The 13841-nt window shown below is 40.4% G+C and overlaps 1 protein-coding gene across 1 annotated transcript; it reads left to right on the plus strand.

Annotated features, from left to right (window-relative positions):
* Positions 1 to 1644: 1644 nt before the first annotated feature.
* LOC136429272 (fibrillin-1-like) lies at positions 1645 to 8080 on the plus strand. The gene is made up of 12 exons (XM_066419133.1): positions 1645 to 1729; positions 1943 to 2143; positions 2718 to 2738; positions 3275 to 3475; positions 4072 to 4194; positions 4334 to 4456; positions 4788 to 4910; positions 5245 to 5367; positions 5526 to 5648; positions 6254 to 6373; positions 6673 to 6876; positions 7259 to 8080. Exons 1-12 carry the CDS (start codon positions 1645 to 1647, stop codon positions 7573 to 7575), a joined length of 1764 nt encoding a protein of 587 aa, XP_066275230.1. The 3' UTR covers positions 7576 to 8080.
* The last annotated feature ends 5761 nt before the right edge of the window (positions 8081 to 13841 follow it).

Below are 13841 nucleotides of genomic sequence, written 5' to 3' on the forward strand. Positions count from 1 at the left end.
AAGAGAACTTGTTGTATGTCGTTTCAGACAGAGACGAATGTCTCTCTAATCCGTGTGCAAATGGCGGAACTTGCGAGGATGAGGTTAACGGCTACACCTGTACTTGTGCTCCCGGCTATGACGGGACTTGGTGTGAAAATGGCAAGTTTTCCCATTATTGCTGTCTTATTATACACCTGAAGTATTCTAAGAAGGCCGTTAGGTAAATGCATCTTTTCAAGAAAAGGACAAAATTCATTTGAAATGCAAGTGCCTACAACGGGAAGAACACACCTTCATTTGCGACCATTAGACTTTAATCATCCTTTACTATTGATCTTCGACGGAGTTATGCAGAAAACGCGACAAAAAGATTATGATGAATTTGGTGTAGCAAAGCGAGATGTAATATGTTGTGAGAATTTTGATTTAAGAAGAGAAAAATATTCAGTCCAACCTCATTCGTTAGATTACTTTGCACTGACTGGTCTAAGTCCATGATTTCACCAAAATGGGTTCACTCACCTTCACAGATACTATCTTATCTAATACTTGACATTTTATTTCCCTGAATTTACATTTTTACCTGATGAGCAAAATTAATCTAGCTTTTGCAGTCTCCTCTAAAATGGCTTCATTGCAGATATCGACGACTGCGAGCCGAATTCGTGCGAAAACGGTGGAACGTGCATCGACCTGGTGAATGACTATGAATGCGACTGCCCAGATGGTTGGGAAGGGAAGAGCTGTGGGACAGGTAACTTTTCAGGAAGATGATGATTCGTTGTTTTCTGCTGCTACCGGTCTCCATCAGCGTCTCAAAACTACCAAACCTTTCCCTAATAGAATTCCATTGTGGTTAGCGAGAATCTTAAGTTTTGGGAGTTCCTTTGCTTTGTAGCTTTGATATTTCCTTATCACTTTAACTGAAAATCAAACGCAACAATTTTGTGGACATCTCCTTTGGCGTTGGCAACTAATTTTTTTTGGGGGGGGGTACCCGAAGATTTCGTAAGCTAGCCACGAAAGCTGCTGAATTGAAGTCGTCAGACGTTTTGGATGATTTTCAAATCTCATTAAACGCGTTTTTAACAGAACTTCTTGTACGTCGTTTCAGACACAGACGAATGTGCTTCTAATCCGTGTCTAAATGGCGGAACTTGCGAGGATGACCTCAACGGCTACACTTGTACTTGTGCCCCCGGCTATGGGGACGGGACTCATTGTGCAACAGGAAAGTTTTCCAATTATGTCAATCTAATCGTAAACCTGAATTTTCCAAGACATTACTTTGTTTTAAGCAAGTTTTCCACAAGTTAGTTTTGAATTACAAAGTTCCTTTTGGAAATTTAGAAATCTACAACAGAACAGAAGTTTTGCATCTTGACTTGTGACAATTTGACTCCAATCTTTATTTACTATCCATTTTCGACAATGCTTTTAAAAACACGCTGCAAGTTTTCGGCCATTTTTCTTCGTCAAGTACAGAATTCTTTGTTACCTGAGGATTGTGTAAGCAATGAAGGCTACTTAAACTAAATCACAAGACTTTTAGGAACATTAGACTTAAAAATTTTGATTCATATCATTTGAAATATTTTTGACAGAAATTCTCGTATGTCGTTTTTTCAGACATAGACGAATGTGCATCTGGTCCCTGTCAAAATGGCGGAATTTGTGAGGTTTCGGTCTACGGCTACACCTGTACTTGTGCTGCTGGCTTTGCAGGAGTTCACTGTGAAACGGGCAAGTTTTTCCCATATTGCTGTCTTACTGTTCTTCTAGATTCTTAATGGCGGGCATGAATAATTGGCAATCAGTCGCTGTTTCTAGCCCATTATTAGTCTGCTCTGTTGAGATGCCATTCTGTGACAGTTATTCATTCATTGGTAGGATATACGTGGAATTAGAACTTGCTCTTTTATTCAGCGACTGATCCATTTTTAATTGTCAAATTGCACAGTGGCCTGCTCCGGCAGGTATGACCCACCGGAAGCCGAAAGAGGGGACATCTTCTGTTCTAATTCAGGCCCGCCGTACCCTCTCGGCACAATCTGCGCCCACTCGTGCAATAACGAGGAAGGTTTTTTTCGCAAGTCTGGGGACGAAGTCAGGACGTGCCAAGAAGGAAGGGTATGGGATGGAGATGATCTAGTGTGCGTCGGTAAGTGTTAAAAACAGTACAGATGACGCATTATTGTAGTACAATGGCTTGCGTAGTCTTTCTTTTCTTCATTCGAAGTTAAATTTCTATGGTACCGACTTATTTGAATTTGATATTTTCTTCTCATTTGAATCTAAACGGCATTTCTTGCTTGATATAACGAAACTTTTAGGGCATACATTGTGCGTCTGATACACATTGCAGCTAGGTACGTCTATATCAACCATTTGAGTTGTTTTACATTCGGGCAAGCATCTTTTGTACACTTAAAGCTGGGACGTGAACGTTTCTTAATCCTCTTTGTTATTTTGCAGGAGTAAACAATAGATACTGAGATATTCCGGGAATGTTACCATGTGACATTCATCGTCCCAAATGCTTCAATATTTCTGCAACTGCGTTATTCGTGAAGATCCGCCTTTTCATTATTTCAAGTTAAAGCTTGATTAGATTAGTTTTAAAAAGCTGGTGATATATTGATTCCCGAAAGCTTGAAAATGCTAACAAAAGTATTCAGAGATGCTACCAATATAGTACATATGCATTCAAGCTTTTTCTCTATAACTTCTTACAGCATATGAGACAGACCCAACCGGTAAGTTTGTTCATTTTTCAAGATCATCTAAGGCAAATGTGATTTCTTACACAAACAATTTTCGGAGATGTTTACTTTATACATTAGAAATCTTCCTGTTAAGTAAATATTTCCCTTAAGTTAAGACCTGTAGCAAAAGGACTTAAGGAAGGAAAATAAACATAGATTCAAAGGAAACGTTGTCTTCAGAATGACATTGCTACAGTTGCAGTCACACCAGTGTAATAAAAAGAAAACAGCCTCACAGATTGGTCCTATACATATTTGGAAACACAAGATGTGATGTGATTGAAAAAAAAATCATAAATAGATTTTTCCTTTCTCATTCTTGTTATCTTCTGCTTGTCGTATCAAAACTGCGGCTGGAAAAATGTGCAATTATTCATTGTTGCTTTCCGATTTAAATGGTCATTGAGAATTTTCTGCTTTCCTGGCATGCTTCTCTGGTTACAATCATTTGTTCATTAGTGGCACGGATACTGATTTGGAACACGCTGTGTTACTTATAAACTGATTGATTTCACCCAACTTAACAGTGGCCTGCGCTGCAAGGACTGACCCACCAGCAAACGAAAGGGGCACTTTCTTCTGTGATAATTCAGGCCCACCGTACCCAATCGGCACAGTCTGCACCCACTCCTGCGATAACCTGGAAGGGTTTTTCCTCCTGTCTGGTGACACGCAGAGGACATGCCGAGAAGGAGGGAGTTGGCATGGAGAGGATGTAACATGCACTGGTAAGTGTTAAAAAGTACAGATTACACGTCTTCTGTCATCTGAAAAAAAAAATTACTATTATGCTTAAACTGTTTTTTAGCGAAATGACGTGTAATTTGGTAGACTTTACAAGCTTCCATAGACAATTTTGATGTAGACCTTTGAAATTATTCTACTAAGGGTTTGTGGCAATTTTCAGACAAAGAACGTTTATTATGGGGCTCCTGTGCCTTTGTATTACAGGATTGACTCCAAAGTTAGGGCTGCTCATTGGAAAGCAAGTTAGAATACATTGAAACAAGGCTTCATAAAAGTACTAACCAAAACTCTTAAAATTCTTCTCCACCAGAAAGTCACAAGGGTCAAGTTTATAAAGTCCAAAAGAGCAGTGTTTAGGTCAAACTCCGAGAAACGCTGACAATAGTAGAAAACCTTACCTTTGACCCCATATTTTTCTATTTCCATCCGCATGACCCAACAATTTACATCTGTCCTTACTCCAACTAAATGACGAACTGCATAGAATGCAAAGACGGGCATAATATGTCGTTAGAGGGTTGCTTTCATGAGAGAAAATACCAAGTATTTCTGTAATGAAGTTACCGAATATTCACAGAGGACGATCCATGTGCTGATGGCACGGATAACTGCCACGATGACGCTATTTGTACTAACACGGACAATGGGTTCACCTGTGCCTGTAACGACGGTTATGGCGGGGACGGTCTCACTTGCACCGGTAAGGACAAAGGATTAGAATGTGCAGAAGTAAATCATTACACTGTTACAGCACATTCATTACCTCCATTGAGCTCCAATTCACAACGTTCACAATGTCTCACAAGTTTGTTTAACAACAGTACCATCTGTTTGCACAGATGTAGATGAATGTGCAGGTGGCACGGACAACTGCCACGCTGACGCCACCTGCACTAACACACCTGGCGCCTTCACCTGTGACTGTTACCACGGTTACGACGGGGACGGAGTCACCTGTACTGGTAAGAATATCTGCTTGTACATACATCTTTTTAAGTAAACCGTTTTTCTGGTGAAGTAAGATCTTTCTTAGATGAGCTGTTGGTGTTTGGTCTCGGACACTTATCTGGCATTGGCATAGAATTTATGAAAGATCTAACAATTACGGACGCACAAGATCGCTCAAATCTAATTTTGGTTAATTTTGTATATTACAGCAGTAACAGTCCGAAGGTCAGGTTAAAACACACTTTATAATGCGGAGTCAGCTCCGAGTTAACACAGAAAATGCGTGTAGAATGCAAATCAGAGTCTCGTTTGTTATAGTAATTTTTTAACGGTTTGTATCCACAGATGTCGATGAATGTGCAGCTGACACGGACAACTGCCACGCTGACGCCACCTGCACTAACACGCCTGGCGCCTTCATCTGTGCCTGTAACGCCGGTTACGACGGCGACGGACTCACCTGTACTGGTAAGAATATCTGCTTGTACACAACACTTTTTAAGTGAAACGTTTTTCTGGCGGAGTAAGTCTGGTTTGAGATCTTAGATTAGTTGTTGGTGTTTGGTCTTGGACAGTTATTAGGCATTGGCATAGAATTTATGAAAGATCTAACAATTATGGACGTATAAGATTGTCGAAATCTAATTTCAAGTGAATTTATATATAACAGTAGTGACAGTCCGAAGGCCAGGTTAAAACACACGTTTTTAATCCGGAGTCAGCTCCGAGTTAACACAGCAAATGCGTGTAGAATCCAAGCCAGAGTCTCGTTTTGTATTTTTTTATCGGTTTGTATCCACAGATGTAGATGAATGTGCAACTGGAACGGACATCTGCCACGCTAACGCCACCTGCACTAACACGCCTGGCGCCTTCACCTGTGCCTGTAACGCCGGTTACGACGGGGACGGAGTCACCTGTACTGGTAAGAACAAAAAAAATTGATGTGCATTATTTAGTAAAACATTACAACGTTATCGTAGGTGCATTCTTTGCATCCATTGGGTTACATTTCACAACGTTCGCAAAGTATTATTGGTGTATTTATTTAACACTGGTAACTTGTATTGCTTGGATCCTCAGATATCGATGAGTGTACGGAAGGCACTGAAAATTGCCACGATCAAGCAACCTGCACTAACACAGCCGGCTCCTTCATCTGTACCTGTAACGACGGTTACAGCGGGGACGGAGTCAACTGTACTGGTAAGAACACAGAATTTGGGCGTACTTCAGTAATACATGCTCTTTAGCTCTTTTTGTCTATTACATGTAGATTCTTCCTCCATTCAAATCCACCATGTCTTGCTCATTGTGAGCACTCTTATAGTTCTGGGGACCTGATATTACCTTACCAATGCAAAAGTTACCAAAATCTAGAATCCGCATATATTACAAGTTCTTTCCTTGAAACGTTATCAGAGCAATAGGCCTGAAGATAGATTCAGAATGGCAAGCGGAGAAACATTTTGTAAGATGTTTGCTTTCAACAATAACAAGTTTTATCCCTTTTGATATGACATTATGCACTGATTGGTTTAATTTAATCATTTGAAATAAACCATCAAAAAGACTTGCAGTTGTCCACACAAAAATTGTAGCTACTCTTATTGGTAATTTTCGACAGCTTTATCAAAACTACGCATATGTAGAACTTTAGAAGTAAATAATTATCTGGTAACGGAAGGTTTTGTAAGTGACAAGCGCTTCTTAAATTAATGGAACTACCAGACGTTTCGGAGTACTTAACCTTCAAAATGTTGAATATCACTGAAAGCGTTTTTGACAGAACTTTTTGTATGTCATTACAGGCGTCGACGAATGTCTCTCTAATCCGTGTGCAAATGGGGGAACTTGCGAGGACGAGGTTAACGGCTACACCTGTACTTGTGCTCCTGGCTATGTAGGAGATCATTGTGAAAGGGCTACACGTACGTTTCCCATTATAACTGTATTACTGTACATCGTGATTCCTGAGTTTTTCATAGTATAAAAAATGCAACCATTTACTTTTCGGAACTTCTGCTGAGTAATGTACGGAGGGGCCAAAAAGAGGCCGGTCAGGTGGGTACGTGGATATTTCAGATATATCTTGCTGTATTTTTTTCCCATTTTTACAATTTTTACAGTTTACGTGTCAGCTTGAAATATGTCTTGGATTAAGCTGTCTACATGTCTTAAAACATGTCTCCAATGTTGTGATGTCACACTTTTTCTGTTTTTTTTATAGGTTTGATTCCCTTTGACGGAAACTTAGGACCGATCATTGGTGGCTTGAGCTTCAGGCGCAGAAGAGAAGCTACGAGTACCCACTGGAGTCGGGTAGGTAATGTGACGAGCTTAGTCTACGACGCAGACAGTGGTGCAGAGGAGCAACTGGTGTCTTTTGCCGCTCGCAACTTGAAAGATCTTGGTGAGAACGACCATCTTCTAGGTGAGTACCTTTAGTCTGTAGAATTGTTTTGTATTGGTATATGAATGGTTTGAACAACGAGCAGGAACAGAAGACGTTCTCAGTCAAAACTGAAATTTGACATAGACACCCACATCATTAAACTATGACAAGTCCTGAATACTCATTAGATCTCGCGTAAGTGGTAACTGTAAAGGATAACAAACCAAGCATTTATGTGCTTCAATGATAACCACTAATCTAGCCAACATACTATAATGTTTGATGTCCAATAACTTATCTTTTTTAGAAGTCTCCTATATGGAGGGGGGATACATAAAGTTGTATTTAGTATAAGCAAGCATATAATCTCCTTGATATAAGCGACTAGCTTAAAGTCTTGGAATTTGAACTCATTCCGTAGGTCCTCTTCAATCCCTTACACGAGATGTCGACGGGTTTCCTACAAACTACCCTGCTACCACAACCGAGGCTATGCCCTCCCTGGTACAGCATTTCCGAAACATGCTCGACAGCTTTGACTGTGGATCCGATCCTGGTCCTAACTGTGGGCTAAAGCGTGGACTGGACGATGTGGTAAAGTTAGACGATCACTGGTATATTGTTTACAGACCAGCGATTGAGTACGACCCCGGAAGCACGAAGAGAGGCATACGTTTCAGGATTCTCATTGTTGCCTGGCGTGGCTTTAGAATCTTCATCCGATGCTTCATATATTGAGAAAAGCAATTTACCATGGCCAATGCATTAGTTAAAAAAGATATCCCTCAACTTGTTACCGTGCACTTGATTGGGGTGTTTTGTTGTTATTTTTAAAAAGATATTTGAAATCGTTTTTGTAAATGCCGTGACTTTAAGTGGATAGAGATGTCTGTTTGTATACTCTACAGTTCGTGAGTAAGAGTCTTTACACTGTAAAATCAAATTATGTTCATTTCCGTTAACCTTATATATGGATTTGCTTTTATTCGATCTTAAAATGCTTATTTTGTGAATTTGCTAATGGTTAATAATGTTCATAATTCAGTATCTGAAAATATTTTCTATTAGGTCTAACTATTTTGGCATTCTAACTACAAGGATGCAATTATTTCCGATAGAGTTTAGAATCACAAACATTTAGTTATGCCTTATGCCTCAACTTTGGTACTCTATCATTTTTGCAAACAAGCGACGCCAAATACTGTCAAATACTTTAGAATAAAACATAGACAAAGATGATCAATCCGAGTTGTGTATTTCTTTGTTACTGAAATGATTAGCACAGAAAATGTTCTATTGCAAGGAATGTCGGATTATTCTAATCTCCAAGCAGATCTAATGGTTGAGAAGACCGTATCCAACTGGCAGAAGAAGTTTTTATTGCGACCTAAGATAGGTTGCAATGAAAACTTCTTCTGCCAGTCGGATACGGTCTTCGCAACCATTAGATCTGCTTGGAGATTAGGACAATAACATTCAGGAGTAAGATGTCCCCGAAGTCCTGCTTCTTTGGTTTTGAGCAAATTGAAAACCAACTGTGTTTCTATAACTTAACATTGTATTTTAGATATGCATACATATAGTGCATTTTTTTACTTGTATCTACAAACCGCCTTGCTTTCCACCAACAACGTTCAACTTGGCACTGAAAGGGGTACTCAGCCTTTAACACAAGTCTCCTGTTTCTTCAGATACTATTTGTCGGACCCCCTCACAAAAATATTATATTGACAACTTGACACCGAGTTTTAACTAGACAACAGTATTCTAATAACCCCCCAAAGTACCCTCCACATTACAGTTAGATGCAGCATATTACATCGCAAACATCTATAGGATAACCTTCTGATCAATGTTGAGAAATCCTTGAAATATTAAAAATATTTTTTTCTTGTGTTGCTGAATGGTTTTATTTGGCAATTTATTATCACCGTGTTGTATGTAATATTTTTTTCAAACTTGATTAAAATACATAATGATAAAAGTGTTGTATGTACTAGTTATAGCCTTAACAACTACACTTCAACTTGCTTTGGATACAAAATTTACCCGGATCTCCAGCAATTATCCTATCATCCTATTGAAACCCTCACGTAAGGTGGCCATCGTTGCATCATTGGAACATGGGGGGGGGGGGGGGGGTATTATCTAGTTGGTGGATTATAGATGGTTCATTTCTTCGTTCAGTTGTGAAATTTTACAAAACATGGTTGATTTGTGATTTGAATTTGCTAAGCAATTAAATGTAGCATACAAAATGCAGTAGTCGAAGGCCACCTAATACAATGGAACCTGTACTCGTTCCAGTCAGGGTGTTGCCCAACAGGTTTTTCTGACTGACGGTCATAGTCCAGATACGTCATGTGCAAAATTTGCCAGGACACACAACAAAACATATCAGGACACACAACACAACTTGTTAGGACACACGACACAGCATATCAGGACACTCAACACAACTTCTCAGGGCACACAACACAACTTGTCAGGACACACAACAGCACAACTTGGCAGGACACATAACACAACATATCAGGACACACAACACAACATATCAGGACATACAACACAACTTGTCAGGACACACGACACAACTTATCAGCGCACACAGCGCAACTGTCAACTTGTCAGGACACACAACACAACTTGTCAGGACATACAGCACAACTTATCAGGGCACACAGCGCAACTGTCAACTTGTCAGGACACACAACACAACCTGTCAGGACACACAACACAACTTGTCAGGACATACAGCACAACTTGTCAGGGCACACAGCGCAACTGTCAACTTGTCAGGACACACAACACAACTTGTCAGGACATACAGCACAACTTATCAGGGCACACAGCGCAACTGTCAACTTGTCAGGACACACAACACAACTTTTCAGGACACACAACACAACTTGTCAGGACACACGACACAACTTATCAGCGCACACAGCGCAACTGTCAACTTGTCAGGACACACAACACAACTTGTCAGGACACACAACACAACTTGTCAGGACATACAGCACAACTTGTCAGGGCACACAGCGCAACTGTCAACTTGTCAGGACACACAACACAACTTGTCAGGACACACAACACAACTTGTCAGGGCACACAACACAACATATCAGGACCCTTAACACAACTTATCAGAACACACAACACTAAATATTTGGACACAAAACAACATAGCAGGACACACAACACAACTTGTCAGGACACACAACACAACTTGTCAGGACACACAACACAACTTGTCAGGACATACAGCACAACTTATCAGGACATACAGCACAACTTATCAGGGCACACAGCGCAACTGTCAACTTGTCAGGACACACAACACAACTTGTCAGGACACACAACACAACTTGTCAGGACATACAGCACAACTTGTCAGGGCACACAGCGCAACTGTCAACTTGTCAGGACACACAACACAACTTGTCAGGACACACAACACAACTTGTCAGGACACACAACACAACTTGTCAGGACATACAGCACAACTTGTCAGGGCACACAACACAACATATCAGGACCCTTAACACAACTTATCAGAACACACAACACTAAATATTTGGACACAAAACAACATAGCAGGACACACAACACAACTTGTCAGGACACACAACACAAAAGTCACTTACACAACACAACTTAGAAAGACACACAGCACAACTAATCAAGACACACAACACAACTTATCGGGACACACCACCCAACTTATCAGGATACACAACACAAAACATCTGGACACACGACACAACGTATCAGGACACACATTACAATTATATCTAACGTTATATCTTTTATCAATGTAAGAGTTTTGTATCAGGCTAGAAACCTAAATCTGTACCAGTTGAAGAATACATCGCTGCACATTATTTATATATAATTATTCACACTATGCGAACATAAGTACCGACACACAGTCGGCATAAGGGATGGACCAGTATTAACTCCTCTTGGGTCCATTCACTTCAGGCATACCAAAATTCAATAACGTGATGAAAAACGACAAATCAGAGCACACCGATAAGAAAGTACAAACAAAGGAAATGAAATAAGTACCAACTTTTGCAGAACTAGCGCAGATTCAAACAAGATGACGGAAGTTTGTTTTCAACTGTGCTCATTTCCAGTTCAGCGCCTCTTCACTGATAATTAATGGTTTGTTTTGAAAGCTTAGTTGTTGGTGAGATCGTTACCATAAAGCATGGTGATGACCCTTGATGATAACCAAATAGTCAGAGTCAGACCCCTTATTCGCAAACACACTTCCGCTTAAAAATTATCTGAAACTTTTTTCCCTTCCCCGGACATTGTTCCATATGTTGTTGTAGCTTTCCTGCCAAGTCATGTTCAGATCTGTGATTTTATGAAATTCTCGGCTGGCCTTTTGTTGAAATTTGCCCTAGAGGTGGCGGTGTAGGTTAGGTAAAGGTTGTCACAGAGAGGGGAGGGGGTGGGCGAAAGACAATGCCGATTGTCATCAGCACCATATACATAACGTGAATCAAATAAGTTTTATTTTTGAGATGCTGTTTGGATGAAAATAAAAAAAAAAGCAGAGTGCCCAATGTAGAAAATAACACAAAGTACAAAATAATATATAACGGGTTTGCCCTAACTTATGACGCGCCCTAACATGTGACGGATTTTTTACTGATCTTATTATGCATAAGTGCGCCGTGTTTGTGTCCACTGACTATGCTCATAAGGAAGGTAAATAAACCAAGTTCATGCACATAATTGTTATTTGCATTCAAAACATATGCGTACATATTCATTTCTTGTTTTGTCGAGAATAGAATTTTGACAATAATGATGGCAACGCTGAGTAGAGGGTCACTGCGTAGCTGGACGGCCCGGCACCTAAATATACGACCTGTGCCAAGCAGATATCATACACATAAGAAATATAACTTCATAAAACACAAAAAAATTGGGTATTTAAGTGTTTATTGAGAAGAAAACCGACCAAAGAAAACACCGTAAACATCACTGCCGTCTGGTGACTTTATTTTCCCGCCATTTTTTTGGGCCGCGATGGTGGCGGACGGCGATTCAACGCACAGCTTTGTAACGCTCTAACATGTGATTGGTACCGTCTATGAAAAGGAAACTGAATACAGTGATGGCGAAGATATTTTCCAATAAGTAGACGGGGTATTGTTGATGAAAGCGCTGTCGTTTTTTCGTAATGATTTTGTTAGTCGGGTCGCAAGCAAGACGTACGTCGGGCCGCGCGCAAAGTGCGTAGTAGCCTATTTCCCGTGAAAACATGAGCTGGGATGCGCTAGATATAGCCCTTCTCACATGACGTTAGAAGTGCACACTGTCAAAATTTTCCGGGCAAAAGAAAGCTAGAATATAGCAGACTTCAAGCCTTATTTACATTTCCCTAACTTCATCACCAACTTCCGAAGAGAGCAAAATTACCAAAGCGTAATAAGTTAGGCACACTATCTGGCGTAGCACTAAATCAGAAGGCACATTCGTGAAAACGTCTCACAACGTTTGCCGCTTGTAACGCGGAGCGTGAAGGGCCCATGAACAGTATGAATACATTTCTTGTCCATGTATGTTCTTTAGATGAATGTGTTCAAAATTCATTCATTAAAATATGACCATTCTCTGGCAACCAGCAATGGAGCGCCGTGAGTTCGAGCGCGTAAAAAAAACGTCATATGTTAGGGCACCCCCGTTAGATTAGAAAAAAATCAGAAAAGAACTAAGTTGATTTTATTTGCAAAAAAAGTATAGGCATCAGTAGAAATATAAGAACTTTGCTATCACCAAACATATTCATGGCTCTTTCTAAATTTGTTACAGTTTGATTTATTCTTATTTGATCTAACTATAGTAACTGCTACAATATGTTCACAATATGAGCTAGAACCTACACAGCATCCATACAACTTATCTGCCTCCTAAAAAAATCAAAACCGCTTTGTGCGAATTGCAGCCTATGCCTCATTCACAGCAAACACAGAAGCTCCGTTTTATGTTGTAATTCCGGAAATGACATGCTAGGTGGCGCTCACGGTAGCAGCCTCATCTTCAGCAGCTTTGCCGACTTAAGCCCACCTCTCACTGGACCCGCGACACGCTGGCGGCGTCGCTGCGGCCGATCGAATTGACAAAGCGCTAAACGAATTTCATCCGATTTTCGACAAAAAACGAATCATTTTAAGCCTTGTGTGTTTTGTTGTCTTTTTGGTCATGCTTATACGCTTTGGATGATATTCCCATTAGAAAGTGAAGGGTGACACAAATCTAGTCTAGGACGCAGCAACGCCGCCAGCGTGCCGCGGGTCCAGTGAGAGGAGGGCATTAAGCACTCTTTGGTGGGGGGGATAGAGCTCTATATCCGTATGGTTGTCTAGATACTATTATTCTATTATTTCACTTTAGCGCAACGTGATATCTTTCATTAATACATGTACGAGCATTTTATACCAGGCTTTAAACCTAAATCTGTACCAATTGAACAAGATGTACATGATCATTTGCGTGTGTCAGTAATAAAAGAATTATATTGTGCTGTTTCATTTATCCTCAAAATCCACCTGTACTTTCGTCTACCAAAGATTGCTGTGGGCTATCCAAAGTTTGAGGCCGTCTCATAATTTCCACTTTATTTCAAAACAATCACAAAAGGTAACCATTGTAAACAAAACTATTCCAGTTGGAACACATGTGCGTGGACGACGGGAATGGTGATTCTATTGTAAAGCTGTTCGATCATTCGTCTACGTTTGTGTACACATGGTGGTACAGAAGTATTCACACCCAGTACAGTAACATATTAAGTACCGCCCCACAGTCATGCTCAGGGGATGGACCGGTAATAACCACGACTGGGTCGATTCGGTGGAGGCATGCCAAAAGTCATTATTAACTTGATGACAACGCAACACAACACAACCTAGTACAACACAACACAGCACCGCACAGCACAGCACAGCACAACACAACACAGTACAACACAACACACCCAG

The sequence above is a fragment of the Branchiostoma lanceolatum genome, chromosome 3 (assembly GCF_035083965.1).
Source record: "Branchiostoma lanceolatum isolate klBraLanc5 chromosome 3, klBraLanc5.hap2, whole genome shotgun sequence".
Lineage (NCBI taxonomy): Eukaryota > Metazoa > Chordata > Leptocardii > Amphioxiformes > Branchiostomatidae > Branchiostoma > Branchiostoma lanceolatum.

Bases quoted from the DNA above. Each gene is read 5' to 3' on its own strand.
- LOC136429272 (XM_066419133.1), top strand. From the start codon at position 1,645: ATGGCGGAATTTGTGAGGTTTCGGTCTACGGCTACACCTGTACTTGTG. The intron at 2,739-3,274 runs GTAAGTTTGTTC...CCAACTTAACAG, and splicing joins ATATGAGACAGACCCAACCG to TGGCCTGCGCTGCAAGGACT. The intron at 6,877-7,258 runs GTGAGTACCTTT...CTCATTCCGTAG, and splicing joins TGAGAACGACCATCTTCTAG to GTCCTCTTCAATCCCTTACA.